The following is a 27,429-nucleotide window of genomic DNA, read 5'->3' as shown; positions in this document are numbered from 1 at the left end:
AAAGAGAGAATCTTAAAAGCAGCAAGAGAAAAGCAATCCATCACATACAAGGGAAGCACCATAAAACTGGATTCTCAGAGAAAAACATAGAAACGAGAAGGCAGTGGTATGATTTTAAGATTCTGAGAGTGCTGCCAACCAAGAATTCTATATCCAGCAAAATAGTCCTTCAAAAATGAGGAGGATATTAAAACATTTTCAGACAAACAATTACTGAGAATATTTGTGAAGTGATACATATTCTAAAACATGATCATGGTGATGAATGCACAGCTATGAGATGATAGTGTGAGCTGTTGATTGTGCATTATGTGTAAGAAGTATGTGTGTGAAGATTTCTCAATAAAATTTTTTAAAAAGTTAACAAATAATTATGATTATAGAATCATTATATATATGCTTTTCTTACTTTCTCATATATTACAAAACAGCCAAAAGGAAATGCCTAAAATTATTGAACTGATACCCCAGCTGCCTGATCTTTAATAATAATTGTATAACTACATAACCTTTATCTTGTGATTGTAAAAACCTCGTGACTGGCCTCATCTATACCCCCTCACCCTGTTTTACAATTTTTTAGAGCATTATGATCACAAAGACAGCCCTTAATGTTCATTAATGAAGGAACTTGAGTCATCCGGGAACTAACAGTCCCCAATTCCTAAACTCTCTTACTAGACAAAGCTTATGTAATCAGTCTGTGCATGGTCAATAATTAGATCATCTTGAGCCATTTTACTCATTATCTTAAATCTTACCCATCTTTTTGTTGTCGTTGTTTGTTTGTTTGTTTTTACATGGGCAGGCACCAGGAATCGAACCCGGGTCCTCGGGCATGGCAGGCAAGCATTCTTACGTGCTGAGCCACCGTGGCCCGCCCTTGCCTATCTTTTAATACTATAAAACTATCAGAGTTACTGCTGTCCAGGTAGACACATATTTTAGGTCAAGAGGCTCCTGCTTCCTGCTTAGAGATAAACTCTCCTTTTGAAACCTCAGTGTCTCAGGAATTGCTAACTTGAGCGCAGTCAGGCAGAGAACCTCCCCCACCACACACCCTTTTTTGGGGGTATCATCACCAGTAATGGCTATTGTTCTAAACCGTTTCCCTCTAATACTTGGAGCATTATATTTCATTGCTATAAAGTTCATTTTTTTCCAAGTAGTTATTAGATATTTTTATTTCTTCATTAGTGAATTATCTGTTCTCCTTATTCTATTTGTTTGTTGGGGTATGTCTGCTTTTATTAAGGATACACCCTTATGATATATTAAGGAAACTAACTTTTGCCATATCTGATGTAAGTACTTTCTCCTAGAAGTTTTACTTACAGATACATTGTTTTTAAATGAGAAAGTCTCAGAGGAGATCCTTTCACTAAAAAAGGACTCAGAAAATATGACCTATCCTTCGTAAAAACAATTGAAGACATCTTTCACTCAAGCTAGAAATGAGCAAAATTAAGCTCAAATATGAAAGTCATTGTTAATAAGGGACAATTTTTTTTATCACTTTTGTGAAATATAGCATATATACAAAACAGTAAATCTCAAAGTACATTAATAAAAAGTAGTCATAGTACAGATTTCAGAGTTTGATATGGGTTATAGTCCCACAATTTTAGGCTTTTCCTTCTAGCTGCTCAAGGACACTGGAGACTGAAAGAAATATCAATATAGTGATTCAGCAGTCATACTCATTTGTTAAATCCTGTCTTCTCTGTTATGACTAATAACAGTGATAATTTGAAACTAATAAGGGATAATTTTAAAAGTGATATTGACAGTCCTTGGGTTCACCTCAAGAAATGGTTTATTTTCATGTACAGTATGGACCAACTTCTGCTTTTCATCTGTTACAGCGTCTTGAATTAAGATTTAAAAAAAAAAAACTTCATAGAAAAACAGGTTGTCATTTTCCAGAAACTTGACCAATATCCCAATATCATCCCAAAGGACGGACTTTTTTTCTCCTTTTTTTTGGTACATGGGTTGGGATTTGAATGGCAGGCAAACTATCCATGCATCCAAGGGTAGACTTTCAAAACAAGGCATCCGGGGAGGAGAGAGAATTTTGTAAGTCTTTTGATACTTTTTAATACTGTCAAGGAGAAAATTGAATCTCTAGAGATTAAATTAAAAATTTCTCCTTCCAAATTTAAAGAGACTTCATTTTTAAATTGTATTTTGAATCTAATGTTTTAATACTGTCTAGGATTTCATGTGATTTTAACTATTTGAGAAGGAATTAGTTGTAAGAAAATTACCTTCAGTAGAAACAAAAGCTTTTTTTTTGGGGGGGGGGAGGGTCATTGGAGGAGACAAGTTTCCTAACAGAAGGGAATCCTTTGGCATCATATCTAAACAGCTTTGCCAAAAATCAACCCTCCAAAGGAAAAAAAAATTCACCTTGTCTGAAACCAGGGAGCTCCAAGGCAAAAAAAAGATATTCCTTATACAAGGCATGGACAAGTAGAGAACTGTTTGAGAGGAAACATTATATTACAAAAGCTCCATAGAGCTGCCTCAGTAGAAACTGATGAGTTATAAGATAGACCCCTTACCCAGTTATCTAGACAGTTTAAGTGACTGTTCCAAGGAAGTGTTTATATTTTACTTCTGGCTGCAGTGTTCCCTTTAACCTTCATTACAAAAAAAAAAAAAAAAGCAAATAATAACAAATAAAATAAAAATAATCCTATAAGCCTGGGTTATTTCCTGACCCCTTTCCCTTAATTTTTTGGAAAATGTCTACTAAAATGGACTAATGAGTGCATCAAAGGAGAGTCTCAACTTTACTTTTAAAAGGCTTTGAAATCCTTCTGTGACACTGTACATATAGAAAATACTTTTTGTGCCTTTTATTTCTGGGATGGGTGTGCTCATATGTGTTTATGCTCATGTGCTTAACCTACATTTTCACACTACTGAGGGGGTTGTTATTTGTTTGAGTAAATATACCTGGAAAGATGCATGGCAAGCCAGCCACCCCATCCATGAGTAATTCTCTGTGCAATTATGGGTGGCACTGCTGATTTGGAATGGTTGATAATCATAAGCTTGAAGGTATAGTCAGTCAGAAAACTCAGCCTTTTGAGTATCCATTTCTCTTTGATTCCAAATACATGGCAGTAGAAACCACGGCTGGAATGGTGGCTGAGAGCTCCATACGCATCCCTCCAAAGGCATAGCGTAAAGAATGGAAGAACTGCACCAAAGCACTGTTTCTTTACCTCATTCATTCAATCAACAAATCTTTACTGAACATATGCTATCTGTCAGACATTTGTTCTCTGAGCCATTCCTTTATCAGACTCCATTCCTCCTTTCTAAGGCCTCATTTCCCCCTCCCTTCCCACAACCCCATTAGGCATCCAAAGTCATTGTGCTACTTAAAAGGTTTGGCTGTTTTCCCTACCAAACTCATATCCCTCCCCTGTTTTAGGGGAGTGTTTTATTTGTAATAACCTTTTTATCATAAAATAAACTCCAGTATGTAAAAGTATTTTAGAGAAAGAAAAATTATAAGCACTTTCTCATATCATTGCATACTTTGTAAACATTTTAATGACTGGGTATTAGTCATTGTGTGACTTAATATCTTAATCATTCAACCAACTCTCAGATGTTTAAAATCTTTTCTCTTTTTTATTTATTATAAATAAAGCTAAAATGAACATCACATCTCTGTTCTGCAAATTTTAGTTCACAATTTTTGGGGGAGGGTGGTTTGGGGTGGGGGCAGTACATGGGCTGGAAATCAAACCTGGATCTCCTGTGTAGTAAGCAAGCATTCTACCACTGAACTGCCTGTGCACCCCGGTTCGCAATTTTGATTCATTTCCTTAGGGAGATAACTTAGAAAATACTAAGTTATGGCTTATGACCATTTGTAAAACACCTAATATAAATTGCTAAGCCACTTTTCAGAGTTTGTAAGGATTTAGTTTCATTAATGGTCTATTTGGTGTCCCTATTATAGCACCCTTATCTTTGTTGAGTCCTAAAAACATTTTAAGTCTTAACTGTTTTAATTTGCATTTCTTTGGTTACTAGTGAGGTTGGACACTTTTTTCATCTTAGAAATTTGTAGTCTCTCTTTCATGAATTGTTCTTTGACCATATATCAATCAGATTTTTTGTATTTTTATTTGTATGGGTTTATATATAAAGGATGTTCATATTTTGTCTTTAATATTTATTGATCACATTTGGGCAAAAACCCACATTATTACAATCATATTATCACTTAAAGCAGATAGCTTGTTTCTTCAATTAGATGAGCTTTATATCATTTTATACAGGAGATGATTTTCAATGTTTGAAAATTAAGAATCCATACCGTAGAACAGAGTTTTAAAAAAATCAATTCCAGAAACTTACATAAAATAAAAGGAGAGTATATATTCCTTCTAGCCTCCAGTGTTCTGGAGCAAGAATGTGAGATGATGGTATGGTAGCCCATGACAAACTCTGGGATCAGTACTGTAACTACTTGTTGAAGAGTGCTTTTGAAAACTATTGCTTTTTTCTTTCTTTCCTTTGTATATATGATAGTTTATACAATAAAAAAAGTTTAAAAAAATAAAAAATAAAGGGAGAATATTTGAGTTAAATTGCAAGTGATCTTCCTACAAGTGCATTTCTGTTGTATTCTTACTGCATTTAATGTGATGGCCCTTCTGGTGTGCTTATTACAAAATTATGAGATCGGTGTCCAGATTAAGCACTCAAGAGAGCTGCTTTGGAGTTTATTGGATTCCAGATAAAATTCCATTAGTGCATTCACATATGCTTTCAGTTTCCCATATCTCTAGAAGCCCTAAATGACAGCCTCTCATGTGTTCTCCTTTTCCTTTTAGACAATTCTTCCTCGCTCCAAGAAGATGAAGAGGTAGAGATGGAGACCATCAGCTGGCAGGCAAGCAGTCCAGCCATAAATGGACACCTTGCCACTCCAGTGACGTCTGCTCGTTTCCCCAGCTGGGTCACATTTGATGACAATGAAGTCAGCCGCCCTTTATCACCAATCACCTCTCCCCTTAAGTCAAATATACCACCTATTGCATCCGTGATCCCAGATGTACCCTATAACTCTACTGGATCCTTTAAGAAGAGGGAACGTCCCAAGAGCACTTTGATAAATGTCTCTAAAGTTCAGAAACTGGACATTTCCTCCTTAAGCCATCCACCTTCTATAAGTGAAGCTCCACCTTGGAGGGCAACTAATCCTTTCCTAAATGAGACTCTGCAGGATGTGCAGCCCTCCCCTATCAACCCTTTCAGTTCTTTCTTTGAAGAGCAGGAGAAGCGTTCCCAAAACAATTCCATTTCTAGTACTACAGGCAAAAGCCAAAGAGACTCCCTCATTGTCGTCTACCAGGATGCCATCAGTTTTGATGACTCAAGCAAAAATCATTCACATTCAGATGCTGTTGAAAAACTCAAACAACTCCAAATTGATGATCCTGATCACTTAGGTAATGCAACACTACCTGATGATGACCCAATAGCTTGGATTGAACTAGATAATCACCACCCTGGTTTAACACTATCCCAGCCCAGGGATGGTTGGGCAATGATGCTAAGGATACCTGAGAAAAAAAACATCATGTCCTCCAGGCACTGGGGACCAATCTATATCAAACTGACAGACAGTGGTTACCTGCAGCTTTATTATGAGCAGGGCTTAGAAAAACCATTCCGTGAGTTCAAGCTGGAGATCTGCCATGAGATTTCAGAACCCCGCCTCCAAAACTATGATGAAAATGGTAGAATTCACAGCTTGCGAATTGACCGTGTCTCCTACAAGGAGAAGAAGAAATACCAGCCCAAACCTGCTGTTACCCATACAGCAGAGAGGGAACAAGTGATTAAGCTGGGCACCACCAATTACGGTGACTTCCTGAGCTTCATCCATGCAGTTCAAGACCATCTTATGAATCTGCCAGTGTCGTCAATGGATTTGAGCACAGTTGGCTTGAACTACCTTGAAGAGGAGATTACGGTGGATGTTAGAGATGAATTCTCTGGCATTGTGAGCAAAAGGGACAACCAGATTCTCCAGCACCATGTCTTGACACGGATCCACATTCTGACTTTTCTCTCTGGGCTTGCAGAGTGCCGCTTGGGCCTCAATGATGTCCTTGTCAAAGGGAACGAAATAGTCTCCCGGCAGGACATCATGCCTACCACCACTGCAAAGTGGATCAAGCTCCATGAGTGCCGTTTTCACGGATGTGTGGACGAGGATGTATTCAGCACCTCACGGGTGATTCTGTTCAACCCTTTGGATGCATGCCGGTTTGAGTTAATGCGATTCAGAACAGTATTTGCTGAGAAGACCTTGCCTTTCACACTCAGGACGGCAGCGAGCATCAGTGGGGCAGAGGTGGAGGTGCAGAGCTGGCTTAGGATGTCACCTGGCTTCTCCTCTAACTGTGACCCTCTTACTCAGGTTCCCTGTGAGAATGTGATGATTTGTTACCCTGTGCCCAGTGAGTGGGTAAAAAACTTCCGCAGGGAAAGTGTCCTGGGGGAAAAGTCTTTGAAAGCTAAAGTGAACCGGGGGGCAAGCTTTGGTTCCAGTAGTGTATCTGGCTCTGAGCCTGTTATGAGAGTAACTCTGGGAACTGCCAAGTATGAGCATGCTTTCAGCTCCATTGTGTGGAGGATAAACCGACTGCCTGACAAAAACTCAGGTAGGTAGAGGTTTCTCTTCTGTGAAAAGAACCACATGGTTGGGAAAGAAATAGGATCAAAGCTCTAAATCCTGCTCCCATATAAAATGCTTTTTATGTTATGTGGTGGGAGTGGTGATAAAGGGAGAAAAAGACCATAAAAATTTAAATATTTGAGCAAAGTTAGTAACTAATATAGATGACCCTGTTCACCTCATCTATTGCCCCCTTATTCTCATACTTCTTTCATTGAACTCCATGTTATTCTTCTCACCTGAGCTGCTAAGCAGCTTTTTAGGGCAGTTTATGGATTTTATTTTTTTTCTGACTCATTAGCTGTGAGAGCTGCAGCCCTGGAAGCTATCCATTTCCCCATGCTGGAGGCTTCTGGTTCTGAAGAGGAATCTTTCTAACCATCCCCTGAATATAGTGAATGGGCCAGTTCATGGTAAATCATCCATTTAATACATGAGGAATGTTAAATTTCTGACTCTAGTTGCCCTGAGCAAGGCCCATCAATCCAAGCACCTGCAGTGCTGGGGGTCTCTGGGAGTTGGTGTGGGCAGAGGAGAAGTGGCCTCTGATCAGACTGAAGATCCAGCCAGGACATGAAGGTCCAAAAGATCCTAAATTCTGACAGATGGAAAGAAAGGAAAGGAATGAGTGATTTAAGCAAATAAAGCTTGCCACCCTTAGCTGGCTTGCACATGGCTATCATAAAGCAGGGGTGGGGTGGGGTGGGCGTACTTTTGTACCTGACTGTACCTGGAGCACAGTGCTTTCCTCACGAGCCCATGAGTTGTAGTGAAATGGCTAAACTAGGGAGCGATCAACCCACCTCTAGCAGCCTCATTTCTTACGGTATGTCTGGGTGACAGACAACATGTCCGTGATCACGTGAGCCTTAAAACCACTTCTCGGGCGGACCACGGTGGCTCAGCAGGCAAGAATGCTTGCCTGCCCTGCCAGAGGACCCGGGTTCAATTCCCGGTGCCTGTCCATGTTAAAAAAAAAAAAAAAAAACCACTTCTCTTGTTTTTGTAATAACCTTGCATATCTGTTAACAAAAGCAGATAGCTCTAGTCAAGTAAAAAGAATAGGATGTGTAAAAACTCTTGGTTGAAATGCCTTTCTCTTGTGTAGACTTCCTTCTCCCTATTCTCACTATGAAATCATCACAGCGTGTTTAGGGTCTTTTCCTGTTCTGAGTGTGGATAGGCTGTGTTACCCTAAGTGGATAATGATGTGAGGAGAAGAGGCAGAGCGATCCGGCCACCTCTCCAGGCAGTGGGCACACACAGCGGGGCCTTCTGTGTCAGACACTGGCTGTAGCTGTGCAGACCGAAGAGACAATTGAACCTCTGTGTTTGAGGCTCGGTTTGCCACCCGGATGCCATACTGACTGAATTTCCACAAGTCTTCCTTTCTGTGCTTGCTTTTCTCTTCCCCTGGAATCAGCACTGTTTTTTTCCTGGTGATAGCACTATAATTTCTATCTCAGCCACAGGGCCTGTCTGACTTGACAGAGGAAAAGGAGAAACTCTAAATTCTCCTTCGGCACAGCAGCCCTGGGGAAGAGAGGACCAAAGTGAGGGGGAGAAAATTACTGCTTGACCTGTTAAAGAAATGACATGGGCAAAGGCAGGTTGGCCTCGGGTTTATGTGTATTGGATTTTTTTAGCTCTTCAATAATAATATAAGCATGGCTTCAGATAACTTCATTATGGACTCATTGGATTTTCAAGCTGGAAGGGACTCTAGAGATAACTTAGTCAAACCTCATCATTTTACAGATGAGAAAATTAAGGCCCAGGAGGGTAAGCGACTCATCTAAATTCATACAGCTACATCCAGGATCTTTTAACTACCGCATGCTCCCTCATAGTAAATGATACTGAACAGACACAAACTTGAAATAATTCCACCACGAGCACAGAGACTTGCTGTGTTCCCATCATGTGCACATACATTATCTCTTTTGTTTCAAAGTGCTTTTCCTTAAATTCTTTAAACTTCTGTAGGAACGGTTTTTCTCTATAAGCACTGACTGGCTACATAAAGAAGAAGAAGGAAAAAAAAAACTGGGATAAAGAGGAGATGTTGAAAAGATATGGGTGGCTCGCCAAAAGGAAGGAAAGGTTGAATTAGTCAGCTTCAGAAGGGATAGCTCTGGTAGCAGAACTAAAGGATATCTCCTCGAGGTACAACCATTGAAGCAATCATCACACACCATTTTCTGCCCTTATATCCCTCCCCTGGACTCTTAAGCCACCAACTAACATGTCCACCAAGATGGCATGCTATGCTGGGAAAGATTAATTCACAAAGGAGAAAGAAGAGATTTGCTGTTCTAAGAAAGGGGGAATGGATATGAGATGGGAGGGAATAGCAGCCCTTCAGCACATACTTTCCTGAATGCTTCCCTATGGGTAGTGTTCAGAAGGCTCAAGGCCAAGTAAGTGCAGCTTATAAATTTGCTATGTCTTTACAGATTACTGGACACTTAGTGTGGAAGGTTTTTAAAACACAAGACGGCATAAGGACATCTGGGGATGTTTCTCACTTTAACACCCCATTACTGCTTTTTCTGTCCTTATCATATATGTTTAGTAGTGAAAACCCCAAAAATGGGGCCCTTGCCCTACTTCTGATTAATGGTGTATTTCTTTATCAGTTCAAGAAATTGATAACGCCCTTTTCTGGAAATTCTTGAGGGGGACAGAATCTGAATTCAGTCAGACTGAAAGTCCTTTCCCATTACTGATATTCACTGTATCTCATCCAGTGCTCATCTTTTCTGAGCTCTTCTTTTTTGGTCTTCAGGCAGCCTTGGTAAGGTGCCTTTTACAAGTTATCCTTCAGCATCCTTAGGCCCCCATTGCAGAGAAGGGAACTGGGGCCAGCTGAGGTCAAAAGACCCAGCAGGCTGGAGGCCTGAACCCCCACACAAGTACCTCCTGAGCTCAGGGACCCTGCATCCACGGCCCCCAGTGGACAGTGGGCACAGACGGCAGACAGAGCAGTCTAGCAGGTCACACCCCTGGCTTTGTTGGCATCCCAGGCCGGCAGCCACAGAAGTGTCCCCAACCCGGTCATCAAGAAATCAAGGAGCCCCTGTTGAATTCCATGCTCCCGCTAGCAGGGCCCCAGCCCAGTGCTGCACTTGCACAGCTCTCTTCTCTCCAAGGATCTGTCCCATCCTGGACAGGAAGCTTTTCAGAGTTAAGGTAGACAAACCAGTCCAGCTGCTTCCAGATCCTTTGCTAGGAAGTAAAACGTTGTGTCTTGCTTAGGCAGCTTTCTTTGTTGGAATTCCGGTTCTCGTTAGACCAGGTAAAAAGAGAACTGTCCCGACATGATTTGCCTTTTATGGAAAATAGAAAACTGAATTTTAATGTTAAATTAAAATGTTAAATTTTAATGTTATAACTTTAGGAAAGATGACATAATGCATGACTTATTTATTTCATTACCATTAACTAAACTATACCAGCTTTTAAAATTATATTTCCCTAATTGTCCACCAGTTCTTTACATCTAATAGTTGGTGCAAGGAATCTAGAAAAGAATATTGCTTTCATAGACTTCTGTGAATAAGAAAAAAAAATAATACAAATATAATAATTAGATAAAACTGTTGCCCAAGGCGCTATTGAATTAAAATAAAAAACTTCTCCTTTGTGTGTACTTCGTAATGATCTTACTCTATAGCAATGAGAATTCTTTAGGACCATAAGATCTGAGTTTTATTCCCAGCTCTACCAGGCAATTTCCAGCAAGACCTCAGGTAATTTAAACTCTCAGAGAATCCCCATTTTTATCATCTGTTAAATAGGATTATTATTAATTCTTAGCTCATTAATGATGAAATTAGATAATGCTTTTAAATGTTTACACACTACTGATGTATAAAATAAATGCTTAATAAGTGATAGTTATATAATTAGTATTTATGGTACACAGTAATTTGTTTTTTTAAATATTGGATGGGTTCATTTTCGTGTAGCTTAACTTTTACTGTTTTATCTTATTTAAATTCTTTTCCTAAAAACCAGTGCAGAGATTTTTGATTAATTCCCCAAAGAATTACTCTTTAGTAATGCCCATTGTGATACATTAAATTTGTGAAACAGAGCAAAACAAATACTTCATTCTGAAATGTTTTCCTTGGAGAACGGGTGTGTATGTTCTCACTTTCTGGGATTAAAAAGCTCCTCCCAAGCCAAAAAACAGAATTGGAATTGTTCATTTGGGGACATTCAGATAACTAACAGACTGTTTCAGTTACATAATTAAGTCAAAGCCATTTTCATATTGTGTGTTCATAGCTTGTTGCTGTATAGGGATTCTTACATCTTATTCCCTCTCTCCCTGCAAAACTTATCTTGGGGTTTGCAGACTATGAGACTGATTCACAGCGGTGAAGAACATTCTAAAGTCAGACTGCTGGGCTCATTTCCCAGCTCTGCCACTCTCTAGCTGTAGGACCTTGGGTGGTTTACTCTATCTCCTGTCTTAGTATCCTCATCTGTAAAATGAGGGTAATGTTATGACCTTCAGGGATTGTTATGAAGATACAGTTAGAAAATCGATATAGAGCATTTAGCGCAGTATCTAGTAAGGGTGCTCAGCAAATGGTTCCTGCTTTGTCTGATGAATGGTTAAAACCACAGAAACAAACTTTAGCTCTTTTTTCTTAAAATTCTAATAACAATCCTCCCATGAAAATTGTATCTTGAGTCTGCCGCCTAACCATATAACCACTTCTGACTGAGACAAACCTTCTGCTTGCTGGTAGGCACTTTGAAAGACCAGCAGCTGCTGGCTCTGCAGGCAAGCTTCCTGCCGCCTCCATCAGCAGTTTCCCAGAGCCTCTGGCCCCCTCTTCTAGTTCCTCTCCAAAGAACCTGATCCCTTGATTCTTTGTCTTTCATAGCATCTGGTCACCCACACTGTTTCTTCTGCCACCTTGAACTTGGTTCTGACCGGGAAGTGCCTTCCAGATTTGCCAATCACGTGACCGTTGAGTTCAGCATGCCTACAACCTCCGCTTCTAAAGCCGCTGTAAGATCCATCTCGGTGGAAGACAAGACTGACGTCAGGAAGTGGGTCAATTATTCTGCACACTACAGCTACAAGGTAGCCTCAGGAGATGTTTGGCAAATGTTTTCACGTCCATTTTTTCATGAAACTACCCTCCCTTCTTTTATTCCTTTTATGAATGCTTAGCGTAAGTACAGGGTATTCTCTTTCTGCCTTAGAGGAAGCTCTGGTTTAAATGAATAATCTCTTTTGCGGGCAAGAGAAAGACTGAGGGGAAAATAAAGAGGCTCATTAGAAAAGAGAGTATAATGCCTCTGTCATCATGAGCAAAAGAGAGAGCAATGTACAAAGGGATTATTATTATTCACTTATAATTTGTGATGCAGAGTAATAAACTTAGACAGGGAGGGGATGCCAGAAAAGTGCCAGCTCAGAGCCTGTATTTCAGCTCCAAGAGTTGATGAAGTGGATCTGAATAAAGTTAGAACACAGATGACCTAGTCAGCAGGCTGCAACAGGACAAAACTTTTTTCTTAATTTTTTTATTAATTTAAAAATTTAAAAAAAAAATATGACAAGAAAGAAACACAAACATTCTTAACATATGATCATTCCGTTCTACATATATAGTCAGTGATTCATAATATCATCACATAGTTGCGTATTCATCATTGTGATCATTTCTTAGAACATTTGCATCAATTCAGAAAAAGAAATAAAAAGACAACAGAAAAAGAAATAAAATGAAAACAGAAAAGAAAATTATACATACAATACCCCTTACTCCTCGCTTTCATTGATCACTATCATTTCAAACTAAATTTATTTTAACATTTGTTTCCCCTATTTATTTTTATTCTCATATGTTCTACTCATCTGTTGTCAAGGTAGATAAAAGGAGCATCAGACACAAAGTTTTCACAATCACAGTCACATTGTGAAAGCTATATCATTATACAATCATCATCAAGAAACACGGCTACTGGAACCCAGCTCTGTATTTTCAGGCAATTCCCTCCAGCCCCTCCATTACATCTTGAATAACAAGGTGATATCTACTTAATGCGTAAGAATAACCTCCAGGATAACCTCTTGACTCTATTTGGAATCTCTCAGCCATTGACACTTTATTTTGTCTCATTTCATTCTTCTCCCTTTTGGTCGAGAAGGTTTTCTCAATCCCTTGCTGCTGAGTCTCAGCTCATTCTAGGATTTCTGTCCCACGTTGCCAGGAAGGTCCACACCCCTGGGAGTCATGTCCCACATAGACAGGGGGAGGGTGGTGAGTTTGCTTGTTGTGTTGGCTGGAGAGAGAGGCCACATCTGAGTAACAAAAGAGGTTCTTTTGGGGGTGACTCTTAGGCCTAATTTTAATTAGGCTTGACCTATCCTTTGTGGGGTTAAGTTTCATATGAAAAAACCCCAAGACTGGGGGCTTAGCCTACAGCTTTGGTTGTCCACACTGCTTCTGAGAATATCAAGAATTCAACTTGGGGTGGTTGAATTTTCCCCCCATTCTCACCATTCCCCATAGGGGACTTTGCAAATACCTTTTTATTCACTGATCAAATCACTCTGGGATTTATCAGGGCATCACTCTGGACAAACCAACAAAATCTCATGTACAATGGGACAAAACTTAACAGAGAATCAAGGCTGTGTAGAAAATTATTGCATCCTGAAGAATTAGAAATTTGAAAGGAAGAGATTAAATACCAAAGATGAAGGAGGGGGTATTAAAGAAGGATATTACAAAGTTGTCTGATAATTTTCTATTCATGATAATATCTTTATATTTATTTAGAATTTATTTTTCTTCTCAATACTTCCATAGTTGCGAATGTAAGACACTTAACTACCAAAAAGAGCAAATGCCCCATCTTGTGGTCAGAGAAAAAGTTACACCTCCCTCAATCATGACCCTGGTCAATTGTACCGTTTCAGAAATTGTCACCCTTTAAATCAAGCATTATTAGTATCCAAGAAGGTGTTGAGAGGAGCAGCCTTAATTATGAATTCCCTTAGCTCAAAGGATTCCCTCCCTGATTTATCAAAGGCTTTGGTTAAGATGTGTCCTTTGTAAGGCAAGATTAAGCCATTAATCCCTTTGTAATTACAGCTGCAGTATCTTACAGAAGGTATAGGTAGACCTGTAAATACTTATCAACTTGGAGACTTTTTAAAGAGAGAGAGGTGTGAATACTCAATAACAAAGAAATTCATTCATTTTACAAACTTTTGTGTATTATCTACTGTATGCCTGCATTATTGGATGGCAGTGGTGGAAAAGATACTGCCCCTTTTCCTGAAGGAGCCAGAGGAGGCATATACAAGATACAGGGGAATCTTCACTGAGAAAAGCACCTACATCTGCCTGATGAGTCAAGGACAGCTTTGTATATGAGGCGACCTTTGATGTGTTGGTTGTGTAATTGTTACCACAATAACATTTTTTTAAACCTGTGGGATGTGAAACTGTTGAACTGTATACCAGTAGCCTTGATTCTTGAAGAAGATTGTATAGCTATATAGCTTTTACAGTGTGATTATGTGTTTGTGAAAACCTTGTCTGATGCTCCTTTTATCCAGGATATGGGCAAATGAGGGGGAAAAAATAAGGAAAAATAAATAGATAAATAATAGGGATTAAGAAGGGGTAAAAAAAATATATTGGGGTGGACTGAAATACTAGTAGTCAGTGAAAGGGAGGGATAAGGGTATGGGATGTATGGGTTTTTTCTTTGTTCTTTTTATTTCTTTTTCTGAAGTGATTCAAATGTTCTAAAAATGATCATGGTGATGAATACACAACTTTATGATGATATTGTGAACCATTGATTGTATACTGTGGATAGACTATGTGTGCGAATATTTCTCAATAAAAATATTTAAAAAAAAAAAACACCCATGGGATGGTATAACACAAACAGCAAACCCTAAGGTAAACCATGGACTGTAGTTCATAATGCAATTATAAAATGTGCTGACATAAATTATAACAAATGGATCACAGTAATGCAAGGAGTTAATAGGGTTGTGTATTAGGGTTCTAAAATTTTATTTATTAAAATAAAGAAAAAAGAGGTGACCTTTGAACAGCCATGCAAGGCAAGGAATGAGAATTTTGTAGATGGATTGTGAGGGAGAGGGATTTCCAGATCCAGCACATAGCATATGCAATGTATGTTCCAGTGGGGCATTAACTAAATGACAAGGAATCTCAAGAAGCTGGTAGTTATTCTTTTGGTTTGTTTATTTGTTTACATGCTTTTCTTTTTAATATTTCCAACTTTTATTTTTGGCAGGTGGAAATTGAACAAAAAAAGAGTTTAAAGCCAGACTTTGACGGAAATGAAATGGAAAATCCCAAGGAGTGTGGGGTCCAGTGACGAAGCCCAACTGCAGGGGACCCTGACCCAAGAGTAATGATAGGATCTCTTCCTGAATAGCCGAAGTTCAAGTCAGTACCTGCCACGGTTACTCCATGGTGGGAACGGTGCAGCGGACCTTCCTGTTTGTAGTTGCCTGTATTTTAACAGGAAACTCGGAGGCAGTGGCTTTGGAAAAGCTGGATAGCTCTGATCATGCTGAACTGTGGTTCACCTGTCTGTGGGAGCTCATTATATAATTAAGCCGCCTTGTGCTATCTCTACTTTCTTGCAACACTGGTGTGTGATGTTGTTACTGTTAGAGTCAGGAAATGACCCCCTGCCCCCCGTGCCACATCAGTGTTGGCATGATTTCCTCTCAATGTTCAGTTGTCACTTATGTGAGTTTCTGGGAAACAGTCTTGAGAAGTTAGTTCACTAAGAATCCACCAGTGTCACTCCCTCTAGTAAAGGTTCAGAAAAAGTGCAAAAAGAATTCCTCTTTATGCCAAGTAGTGCTTTTGTGATGTCTTCATTCTCTAGATGTGACACCATGCAGCAGAAGTTTACAAAATGTCTTCTCACCTGGTTTTAGATTGTCTAGATTAACATGTTTTTCCCATCTTTCTAAGGTTTCAGTCCCAGGTTAGCCACCCTGAGTCACAATAAACAATAGAAACAAAGGCACAATGGGACATTTTTCTGCTCTGTGATGAAGACCATATTTCTTCTACAAGAGAGCAGCTGTTGAAGGGAAAGAAAATGTTTTCTTCTTTGGGAAAAGGGATATTAATTATAAGATTATATTCACTTCAAGAGACAGCTTCAATCTCAGTGAATCCCCAAATTCACACGAAAAATATAGGCTGTTTCTAATTCCTGAAACAAACATTTATATTTCAGGCATTTGTGGGAGGCATTTTGGAGATCTCTTTATATCTCATAATCAAATGACAGTTGCGTTTCTCTTTAACTCTGACTTCATGGGAAATTTAAGTAGGAAAGATCATTTTAAAAACTTTTAAAACTATGCTTCTGATTACTTCCCCTCAAAATTCAGAGTTTGATAACCATTACATTGTAATAGATCTAGAAGGCAGAGATTATAGGTTAGAGATGGGGAAAGGCCAATTTTTCTAATGCTCAGAATATTAAATCCTGACAAGACTCTGGGACACTAAATCTTCTTTCCTTCCATCTATTCCTAGTCATATTCTGTACCTCTGCTCCTTATTTGAATCTTGGTGTTTTCTTACCATAAAAAGGAATTGCATAGGCCATCCTAAGGGGGATACCCACCTAACAATTTGAAGGCACATTCTATCTGCTCTTCTGGTTCTCCGGTGAAGAATAGAGTAGGAGTCAGGAAGCATGCCTAAATGAAATTGATAGATGACCCAGAAATAGATAAGAATCCCAATTTGTTGGCTGACAAATTTGGGATTCATTTATTCAATGAACATTTATTGAATTCTAACTCTGCATTGATAGTAGGATAGAGAAATAATTATAGTTTTTGAAAAGTATCTGAAGATAGGGCTGAAACTAAAAGAATGAGAAAATTCTGGGTTTTTAGAATACAACCTAATGGTATAGAATGAAGTGTGTATATATATGCGTTTGTGGATGTGTGTGTGTGTTGACAGAAAGGGTACTGGTTTAACAGCAGTTCATATAGAAATTTTTTCTTGGGGAAATGTGAGTTCAGTTTTAAGTCGGGAATATATTATGTTTCCCAAAGTTAATGAATCCAGCCTTCAGCCTACTACATTCATAGAATCCAGGGATCCTTGGATACTGCACTGGTTAGTCATTATGTAGATGGAGGGTTGGGTTCAATTCTGGGTACCATATTTTAAGAGAGAGATTAGTAAATTGAATGTTTTCGCAGGGAGATGACTGGGTTTTGAAGGATTTGATCACGTAAACAGAAGAACAGAAGGTATAAGGGAATGATATAATTTCTCTAAATTTCTGTTGAGCTATTAAATGGGAGATGAATTAGACTTATCTATAGCTTCGAAGGCCAAAAATATAACAGAAAATTTACAGATGACAGATATTTGCTACAATACAAGAAAGAATTTTGTTGGGATGGAAGTTGTTCTAAAGAAGAATGGGTCAAAGTAGGATAATTTCCTGTTGCCTCAAATGGCCAAACAGGTTTTAAATGAACATCTGTCCCAGATGCTATGGAAAGGGATAGGTTGACTATAGGTTTACTCTCAGTAATGGGATTCTCTATCTCTAGTTGCTCTTGCCTTAAGTGTTTTTTTCATGCTTTTTGAAATACAGTGGGATCCCCCAGGTCTTTGTCAAGTGAGGACTCCAAGGTGTGTTCCTTTCTCTGTTGTACTAAGGGCACTCAGGATCCCTCATAGAAGCATCTGGGTGGGTTGAAGAGTTGGCAAGGTGATGAGAGCATTTCCAGCACCTTCTGAACTTATTCAAGCTTAGGACTCCCTCAGATCCTCTGTCATGTCTGTTAGGTCACATGGGTATTGCTTTCCTCGGGTAATTCCTGCTGCCTTCATGCTTTTTCAAAAGGACATTTTCTTTTCTTTTTAATTAAGAGTGGGAAAAAAATCCCTTCCATGCTAGCTCCAATCAGCAACAGTATTATTAACAAAAATGTCCACCACCTTGATTCGTCAAATTTATTTTCCTGCTACTTTTGTCAGGCATCTGTTTAGATGTAGCATTTAGGAGTTTGGGGAATATAGTACTCTGTATTTTCAGACCCTTGCATTTTACTAAGAGCAACATAGAAAACACCGTTGGACGAATCACATTTTTGACACACAGGTTCAAATTTTGCCACCTTGGACCTGGATTTTGTGTATGCGTGTGTGTGGTGTCTCAACAAATGCTCATCTGTTACCAATAATGTGAAAATATTAAAAGTGAATTCATGTTACCATTATATAGTATTTATTAGATCGTAAATTAGTTATCGCATGATATCAAGAGCTTTGCTTTCTTTTGAGTCTTAGTGGCTTGGTCTGCCACTTTAAAAGAGGGTAAGAAAGGTGCTCAGGCTGATGTGTCAAACCAAGAACTTCAGATACCTGGTGGAGGGACCATTAAACCCCTCTTGCCTGCTCTTATACACTTACACTGGTTATTTATCAAAATTTTGATTATTATCAAATATTATAAGGACAATTAATTTTTTCGTATTTGGTTCTTTCCCCCTCTACTTTTCTACATTGTGGGCAGGACTCATAACCCTTGCAAACACTTTTATGTAGAATATACATTTGAAATGAAAGTAATTTCTATTCAAATCCAGTGGGTGGGAGCAGGAGTTTATTTCCCCAAAAGCTCATGTTCCTAAAGAATGTGATCCATTCTTATTCTTTGTGCTTCTAGTACCCAACACAAAAGCTTGGAGTATAATAGGTTTCACCCCTCAACATCCTTGATGATTGAGCAAAGATATATTCATAAAATAAAAGGAAAAGTATTAGGTACTCAATAAACATTTACAGGAAGAATGCTAACTCGGAGACATCAAAACTGCTTTACCCTTACCTATCATCAAATACATATACTAAAGCATGCAAGTATTTTATTTCATGGAGGACTTATACTTTTCCTTCTCTTTTATTCCTGCTTCTCCTGCCAACTAATAACTGTCAACACTTAATCACTTAATGTGCTGCTGAATTTAAACTACAGTGTACCTTATTCACATTGAAGAACATTTTTGTGCCCAAAGCTTAGGTGCTGTTCATAGTTATGATTCTTGATTCAGTATTGTTCTCGCAAGTCAAATCTATGAGCGTGAGCAGGACAAAGTGTTTGATAGAGTGCATAGCCAGCCTTGCTGTGCCAGATCTTTGTTTTCCTCAACATTAGGCAATTACCAATGTTACCGAGTATTTATTTTGTCACCATAGTAAGATGGAAATCTGACATGAAATAGTGATTTCAGAGCTGAGTTATATACTATAATAAATTTAGTGGTGGGAAAGCATAGGATGATCCAAAACTTTAAAAAAAAAAATGCCTTGAAAATATAGAATTGATATGAATAGGGAGCACCTACTTACAGAAATTCTCACAGTTGGGAATGGTAATTTCAACTCTGAGAATGATGCTTATGAGTTAATTCTAGCATATCTAGAACTTAGGTGAGTCTGATTTCAAGCTGAAGAATGGAATTTAACTAAAAATTCAAACACATTTGACAAAAAAAATAAATCCACAAAAACATCATCTGGTAAGTGAATCACCTCTAACAAGATTCATTGACAAATTCCATCCAAATCATGACAGTTCTTTATATAAAGTTAGCCATGATAGTCTCACCAAGTTTCTCAAGATTTTTTCCTGAACACTGATATTAGTGTCCAAGCGCCAATTCCCTACAAATCTTCATCTCTTAGTTAATGCTCTATGTGAGATTTGCTTTGGATATTGTGTCTTGTATTTATGTAAAATAAAGAATTAAAAATGAAAGATACAAACTCAAGTGAGAGATATGTAAGGCAGTCATATTTGTATAAAATGTGTATATTAGTAATATATACCCCTGTATTCACTAAAGCAGGACCATGAAATTTTTGCATTTCTCACAGTGTGCCTTAGCAAATCTGATTGAGAAAGTCTAGTCCATTGATTTTAAGATTTGAAAAAATAAATGTGACTCTGAACTTGCAATTCCAAGCCGTAAAAGCAGTAACTATCTATAGCAATGTTTGGTAGTTCCCAGAGAGTGGCAAGTAAAACTACAAAAGCTATTAAAGCATAGAATCAAAAGTCTAGAATTTCAATATGGGGGAAGACGAAACATAGAGAGATGATAAATAAAGAATGGACTACCAAATCTCAAAATACTAGAACTGGAGGTCATCCAATTAAGGTTAAAAGTGAGAAGTGATGGAAAGATAAAAGAATAAGTAGTAGGAATATACAGTAGAATTTCATTCAAGGTGCTACGTGAGCAGCCACTTCCCTAAAGGGAGCAAAGGCTAAGCACAAGGATCCTGTGGTTTGGTATGGTTTTGAAATAAAAAGTCATTGGTGGGGGAGCCATCATGGCTTTATTAAGGAAGATTAGAATTTCTATGAATCTTTATAGGACATAGTCATGGAGACATCACCATGTTAAATGACTTGCCATTTTCCCAATAGGACTTTGATTTCTTCAGCTAAATAAATGAGGAAGCTGGACTTATTGTTCCTCAGATTCTTGCAGGGTCCAGTTTTTTTTGTTTGTTTGTTTTTTACTTTAACTCCATGTTTTATTGTGAAATATATACAAAAAAGTGATAAATTTTGAAGCACATTTTAACAAGTAATTATAGATCAGATTTTAAAGTTTGGTATGGGATGCAGTTTCATGATTTTTTGTTTTTCCCTCTAGCTGCTCTAAGACACTGGAGACCAATATAAATATCAATATAATGAATTCAGTTATGCTTCTTTTTAGAAAATATCCCTTGGTGCCACTGTCAGTGATACTCACCTTGGCTCTTTATAGATTCTTAAGAAGCGAGAAATTTGAAATTTGGGAGTTGGGAAAATCATTTGGCCCATCTTCATCCTTTTCACATCTTGGTCCTTGACCGTATACACAGACAACAGAAACCTTGCAGTCTTCTGTTTTGTAGTTTCCTTCAGGACACAGAGGGTGAGATCTGTGTTTATGAAGGAGATTAGTGAAAATCAGTTGTAGCATTGTGCTGGAAGCTTCTCTGCCATCACCCAGGGGAAAGGGGTGAGTGTGAAGGGGAACAGGTGAGTCTCCAAAATGGATGTGAGCACTGGGTACTGCTTGAAGCAGAAGTATCTGTATCTATCCCTCCAAGGCGTTGAGGAGCCACATGAGGCTGATCAATCATTTGTACGTATGTCCTTTTATACAAAAGACCACAGAAATTGGGGGATGAAAAAACACTGTACATGCATGTAGGTTATAGTAAAACAAGGTGAAAGCGGCAACCCCCTCTATCCTATCATAGTGTGAAAATGTGTCTAAAAATTTTTAAGCGTAAACGTGTAAAAGCTACAAAACAGCATGTCTTCGTATCTTTGTTTCTTCTCTGGTTGTACTTAGAGTTGTTCATATGTACTGATTTGATCCCAACTGGACAGAGCAAGGAATTCCAGCATCCTGTGTATTCCCCCGTTCTTCCTCAGATCAAACCCTCAGTGGTTCTGGTCACCATCTTAGCCGCTCTGTGACTAAAGCCTTAACACCATCTCCTCATCTCCAAGTACTCTGCGATCAGCCACTCCATGCAGTGTTCTAAGGGAGCTGTTCTGGAAAGGAGCTGTGCAGCCAGACCCTATAGCAGCCTGTTAGACCAAAGAGCTTACAGGCATTGAAATATGGGAGTAGGGAAGGGAAATAGGTGAGCTCCTCTGAACCTAAACCAAACATTCATTTAACCTTTGTGTCCACTTGCCAACAGACCCTGGAGAGAACTTCACTATATTCCAGAGATTAATCAGAATCAGTATTTTGCCAGGGGGTGATATAGGGGCATCCCTTCACCATCTCTTTTGATAATATCCATAACTAATTCCAACATGTTAGGATGGTTGTGCCCAAGAGTTAGTGAGCAGTTCTGCTGATCCAAGGCTTGCATTTTCCTTCATCATCCATTCTCATTTGATATAGCTTTTGCACTAGTATGATTAATCTGATGTAAAACCAGTTTACTTTTTTAAAAAAAAATATGTGCCTATGTAATAAAGTCTATACACTGGCTAACTTTGTAGAGGTGAAATTTTGTTTTTCATAGTTCCATTGATAGTATGTAATGCCTTTTTGAGCTATGAAAATGAACTATCAATAAAATGTTTTACAAACAAAGTCTGTCACTGGGAGATGTAATCAGGTCAGACAGAAGAGTAATTGTTTTACGTTCGAAAGGCCCATCACCCAATTGACATGGTCGATGATGATAGCTGACAAGTTAACAAGTGACCTGTTGAGTCATCCTCATTAAAGTCATCATGTATATAATTCAAAATATATTTGTTGAATTCCTATTTTGTGCTCAATTCTGTGAGAAAACAAATGTAAGGTTTCCTTGAAGATACATAAATATGTAATAAGTGATTAGTATGAAAGAGCACTTAAGCATATTTCTGCCCTATTGTTAGCACTCAATAATTATCTAATCAATAAAGCAAAATTAATGTCAATGTAAACACAGGTGGGAAAAATCAATATAGTCCAGAATAGTTGGGAAGTTTCACAGGAAGGATGATATAGGTAAGGCCTGGAGATGGGAGTAAAATTTGGTGCAGTGGCAAGAGGAAGACAATTTAGGGTTGAAAGAGAGATGAGTAAAGATGGCCTGTTGGTTTATGAGGTCAGCCTGGCCTGGGCAATAGGTTCATGCACATAAAAATGAGATTGGATGGTGAGGCCAAGATAATGGTCAAATGAACATCCAGCTTGAGGCTGGACTCGGATTAGTAAATGCTCTGAAACCACTTTAAAATCTCACCAATAAAGCATTATTCTAGAAAGACTAGTTTGGGACTACAGGAAAGGTAAAGGCACGGAAAATAACTTCAAGTTTTTTGGCATAAATAAGGCAAGAATTAGTTCAAACTGATCAGAGATACTTATTGCAAAATGCAAGAAATTACAAGAAGAGAACTACTCATCCAGTTCAGTGGCCCCATGCCTTCAAGAGAACTCTGCCTAGAACAGAACACACAGATTTTATAGCCTATCTGGTTCCAGATTGGGGCTAGTAAACCATCTCACGGGCATGAAAGTGTTGATAGCCAAATAGCTATCATAAATAGCATAAATTTTCTTAACTTGGGGATTTGGGAAAATACTACTTCCCATCATCCTTCCCTTTCTTTCTGCCCAGAGTCCCCTTGATTGTGAGACTGAATTGTAGGAGGCACCACACTGTCACAAGATTTTAGCCCAGGGCCCACCTTTCCTTTACTATCCAAATGAAATAACCACTCAAGTAATTGTCGAAAGCCAAGCATGCTCCTCAGTGTTCCTCAAAATTTGATGGAGAGGGATTGGAGAGTGAGTGACGTGAAGATGACTATTTAAGTGTCCTCAGTGTCACTTGTCAGCTCTTGTTCCATGCTCTTCCCAACTTCTTGGTGACTTCTAACCCTTCCCTCTCCCTTCCTGCTGGGGCGGCTGTCTCTATCCCCCATACATAATAATGTTAGGTAACATTCATGTTGTGCTTATCCTGGTGCGATCACTTAAATTAAGAATTTTAGATGCTTAGCACGCTCTCTCCATTGTGCAAAGCATTAGTAATTCAAGGCTAGTAGTTACAACAGATGTTTAAGGAATCTGTGTTGCACTCCTCTTTATTATACAAAGGAATTTTTCATTCCACTTCATCCAATCCAGTCATGGGCCCATTAATGTATCTTCCAAACAAAAGAGAAGACGATCCCCAGGCCTCCAAAAATAACTTACAGAAATGCAATTTTTATTGAGGGACCTCAGAAGTTACAGATCAAATTTTTGGAAGGAGTAAAGGTCAAAATATCTAACTTTCCACTTCACCACCTTAGGTCAACAGAAAGGAGAAGGAAAAAATTCTGTTCACCTGTCAAGAGCAAACCCCAGGTCTCATGGCATTTTTTTCTTATTCCTCTTCCTGTCCTCTACCTTTACTTTCCTCTTGTTCTTGTCACTAACCAAGCATAAAGTCCTGAGACCCCAGACTAATCTGGTGGCAGTGACAGAGAAAGGGACCTATTTCAGAGATCTGAAACAGTCCCCAACTATTTCTGCCCATATTGACCTCTTTGTCCAAACTCCAATTGCGTTACATCATCTGCTACCTTTTTTTTTTTTTATTAATCAAAAAAAAGAAAAGAAATTAACACAACATTTAGAAATCATTCCATTCTACAAATGCACTCAGTAATTCTTAGTATCATCACATAGATGTATGATCATCATTTCTTAGTACATTTGCATCGATTTAGGAAAAGAACTAGCAAAACAGCAGAAAAAGATATAGAATGTTAATATAGAGAAGAGAATTAAAATAATAATACTAATAATATATATATATATAAAAAGGAAAAAGAAAAAAACAAAAACAAAAGATACAAACACACAAACAAACAAACAAAAAACCATATTTCAGGTGCAGCTTCATTCAGTGTTCCAACCTAGTTACATTACACTTAGGTATTATTGTGCTGTCCATTTTTGAGTTTTTGTATCTAGTCCTGTTGCACAGTCTGTATCCCTTCAGCTCCAATTACCCATTATCTTACCCTGTTTCTAACTCCTGCTGGTCTCTGTTACCAATGATATATTCCAAGCTGATTCTCGAATGTCGGTTCACATCAGTGGGACCTTACAGTATTTGTCCTTTAGTTTTGGGCTAGACTCACTCAGCATAATGTTCTCTAGGTCCATCCATGTTATTACATGCTTCATAAGTTTAGTCTGTCTTAAAGCTGCATAATATTCCATCGTAGGTATACGCCACAGTTTGTTTAGCCACTCGTCTGTTGATGAACATTTTGGCTGTGTACATCTCTTTGCAATTGTAGATAATGCTGCTATAAACACTGGTGTGCAAATGTCCGTCTGTGTCTTTGCCCTTAAGTCCCTTGAGTAGATACCTAGCAGTGGTATTGCTGGGTCGTAATCCATTCTGCCATTCTATGTCTTTTGATTGGGAAATTCAGTCCATTAACTTTTAGTATTATTACTGTTTGGATAATATTTTCCTCTACCATTTTGGCTTTTGTATTATATATATATCATATCTGATTTTCCTTCTTTCTACACTTTACTCCATACCTCTCTCTTCTGTCTTTTCGTATCTGACTCTAGTGCTCCCTTTAGTATTTCTTGCACAGCTGGTCTCTTGGTCACAAATTCTCTCAGTGACTTTTTGTCTATAAATGTTTTAATTTCTCCTTCATTTTTGAAGGACAGTTTTGCTGGATATAGGAGTCTTGGTTGGCAGTTTTTCTCTTTTAGTAATTTAAATATATCATCCCACTGTCTTCTAGCTTCCATGGTTTCTGCTGAGAAATCTACACATAGTCTTATTGGGTTTCTCTTGTGTGTGACAGATTGTTTTTCTCTTGCTGCTTTCAAGATCCTCTCTTTCTCTTTGACCTCTGACATTCTAACTAGTAAGTGTCTTGGAGAACGCCTATTTGGGTCTATTCTCTTTGGGGTGCGCTGCACTTCTTGGATCTGCAAATTTAGGTCTTTCATAAGAGTTGGGAAATTTTCAGTGATAATTTCTTCCATTAGTTTTTCTCCTCCTTTTCCCTTCTCTTCTCCTTCTGGGACACCCACAACACGTATATTTGTGCGCTTCATATTGTCATTCAGTTCCCTGATCCCCTGCTCAAGTTTTTCCATTCTTTTCCCTATAGTTTCTGTTTCTTTTTGGAATTCAGATGTTCCATCCTCCAGTTCACTAATTGTAGCTTCTGTCTCTTTAGATCTACCATTGTAGGTATCCATTGTTTTTTCCATTTTTTCTTCTTTGTCCTTCACTCCCATAAGTTCTGTGATTTGTTTTTTCAGATTTTCTATTTCTTCTTTTTGTTCAGCCCATGTCTTCTTCATGTCCTCCCTCAATTTATTGATTTGGTTTTTGAAGAGTTTTTCCATTTCTGTTCGTATATTCAGCATTAGTTGTCTCAGCTCCTGTATCTCATTTGAACTATTGGTTTGTTCCTTTGACTGGGCCATATCTTCAATTTTCTGAGCGTCATCCATTATTTTCTGCTGGTGTCTGGGCATTTGATCAGATTTCCCTAGGTGTGGGACCCAGCTGGTTGAAAGCTTTTTCTGTGAAATCTCTGGGCTCTGTTTTTCTTTTCCTGCCCAGTAGGTGGCACTCGTGGCGCTCGTCTGTCTGCACGGCAGTCGGCCCGGGAAACCGCGCGTGGAGGCGGGGGTCACTGGCCGCCGCGGCTTGGGAGAGTGCCGGGCCTAATTGCCCAGCTGGCCCGAAACGCCAAGCGTGACGGGAGGGCCCCGCTATCCAATGTTCCCAGTCAGACCGGGGAGCCACGTGCGTGGAGGGGACCCCAGTCGCCAGCCGCCCCGGCCGGGAAAACGCGCGCCTCTCGGGTATCTCACCGCAGCAGATTCTCCCTGCCCGTTCAGCTGTTCCAGAATGGGGTACGCTGTCTTTTTGGTCTCTGTCGTGACTCCGGGAGCTGTTTCATATTGTTTCTGTTTCTTTAGTTGCTTTTCTGGAGGAGGAACTAAGACCCGCGCATTTTACTAAGCCGCCATCTTCTCCGGAAGATCATCTGCTACCTTTAATACTTTTGTGCTGCCTTTTAAAGTTTTATATTTATTATATTTGTCCTCCTCATTGGAAAGCAATCATTGATTAAGAGAATTGGCTTTCTAAGTGTGTGACAAAATTGCTACAGAAATAACATGAATCAGCAAACATAAATCAGCATGCATTTGAAAATGACTTGAAATTCACCCTGTATTCTAGTTAAACTTTCTTGAAACGTTCCTCTCTCCACTGGTACAGTCTGGAAAGTCTTCTCTCTACCGCTGCTTTTTTTTCTCTTTGCAGCTCAGAGGTTATTGCCATCAAAGATGTTGCAACTGTATTTACTTCTCCTTATCCTCTTGCATAAAAATGTATCCCATTCTACTCATTAATACAATTCCAATAAGAGAATGATAATGGTAATGAAAAGGAGAGGAATCAGTGATATTTAGAACATTTAGAAATGTTGAACCCAATTATGTTTATTCTGCAAGTAGCCTATCAGAAACCCAATGTTGAAAAAAAGTCACTACTTCTTTTGATACTAAAATATCTGTGCTAGTTTGAATCTGTTATGTACCCCCAAAAGACTATGTTCTTTTAATCCATTCTTGTGGGGGCAGACCTGCTGTGGTTGGGACCTTCTGATTAGGTTGTTTCAAGTAGAGACTGGAACGTTGAAGCCAGTGTTTGCCTCATCTCTAAAACCCCAAACTAAGTTCTTTAAGCTCAGATACTTTCTCTTTATAAACCATTTGGTGCTTCAATAATGGCAAAGCTAATTCACCTTCTCTACCCTGTGCTCTGTCTGGAATCCCACCTTGAAGAAGAGAGAACCAGACAAAATGGTAACTGGGTATAAGAAACCCAGTAGATCTTGGCAGTAAAACATTGAAGTACTGGCTTCCAATGAAAAGTCGTTTTCTAATGTGCCCTGAGAGATGTGGAGACAGTATCTCCAAAAGTTGGCTCTGGAGAACAATAATAAGCATCATCACAATCATCATAGTAATTTATTGGCCCGCTTTTTACCTCTTCTCTCCTCTTAACACATTTAATTTCTATTAGCTACAAACATAAGATATAGAATACATATTT

At 38.7% G+C, this 27,429-nt stretch overlaps 1 protein-coding gene across 3 annotated transcripts in view; it reads left to right on the top strand.

Moving 5' to 3' along the window:
• STON2 (stonin 2) overlaps positions 1-22,073 on the top strand; it is a 208,796-nt gene extending 186,723 nt beyond the window's left edge. For all 3 annotated transcript variants that reach the window (XM_077123232.1, XM_077123233.1, XM_077123234.1), the window contains 3 exons: positions 4,866-6,704; positions 11,620-11,822; positions 15,032-22,073. In XM_077123232.1, the coding sequence (XP_076979347.1) occupies positions 4,866-6,704; positions 11,620-11,822; positions 15,032-15,115 (2,126 nt within the window). In that variant the 3' untranslated portion in view covers positions 15,116-22,073. The remainder of the gene's footprint in view (positions 1-4,865; positions 6,705-11,619; positions 11,823-15,031) is intronic.
• The last annotated feature ends 5,356 nt before the right edge of the window (positions 22,074-27,429 follow it).

Source organism: Tamandua tetradactyla, chromosome 12 (assembly GCF_023851605.1).
Source record: "Tamandua tetradactyla isolate mTamTet1 chromosome 12, mTamTet1.pri, whole genome shotgun sequence".
Classification (NCBI taxonomy): domain Eukaryota; kingdom Metazoa; phylum Chordata; class Mammalia; order Pilosa; family Myrmecophagidae; genus Tamandua; species Tamandua tetradactyla.
Note: the sequence above shows the minus strand (reverse complement) of the source record. Positions and strands in the feature narration are given on the sequence as shown.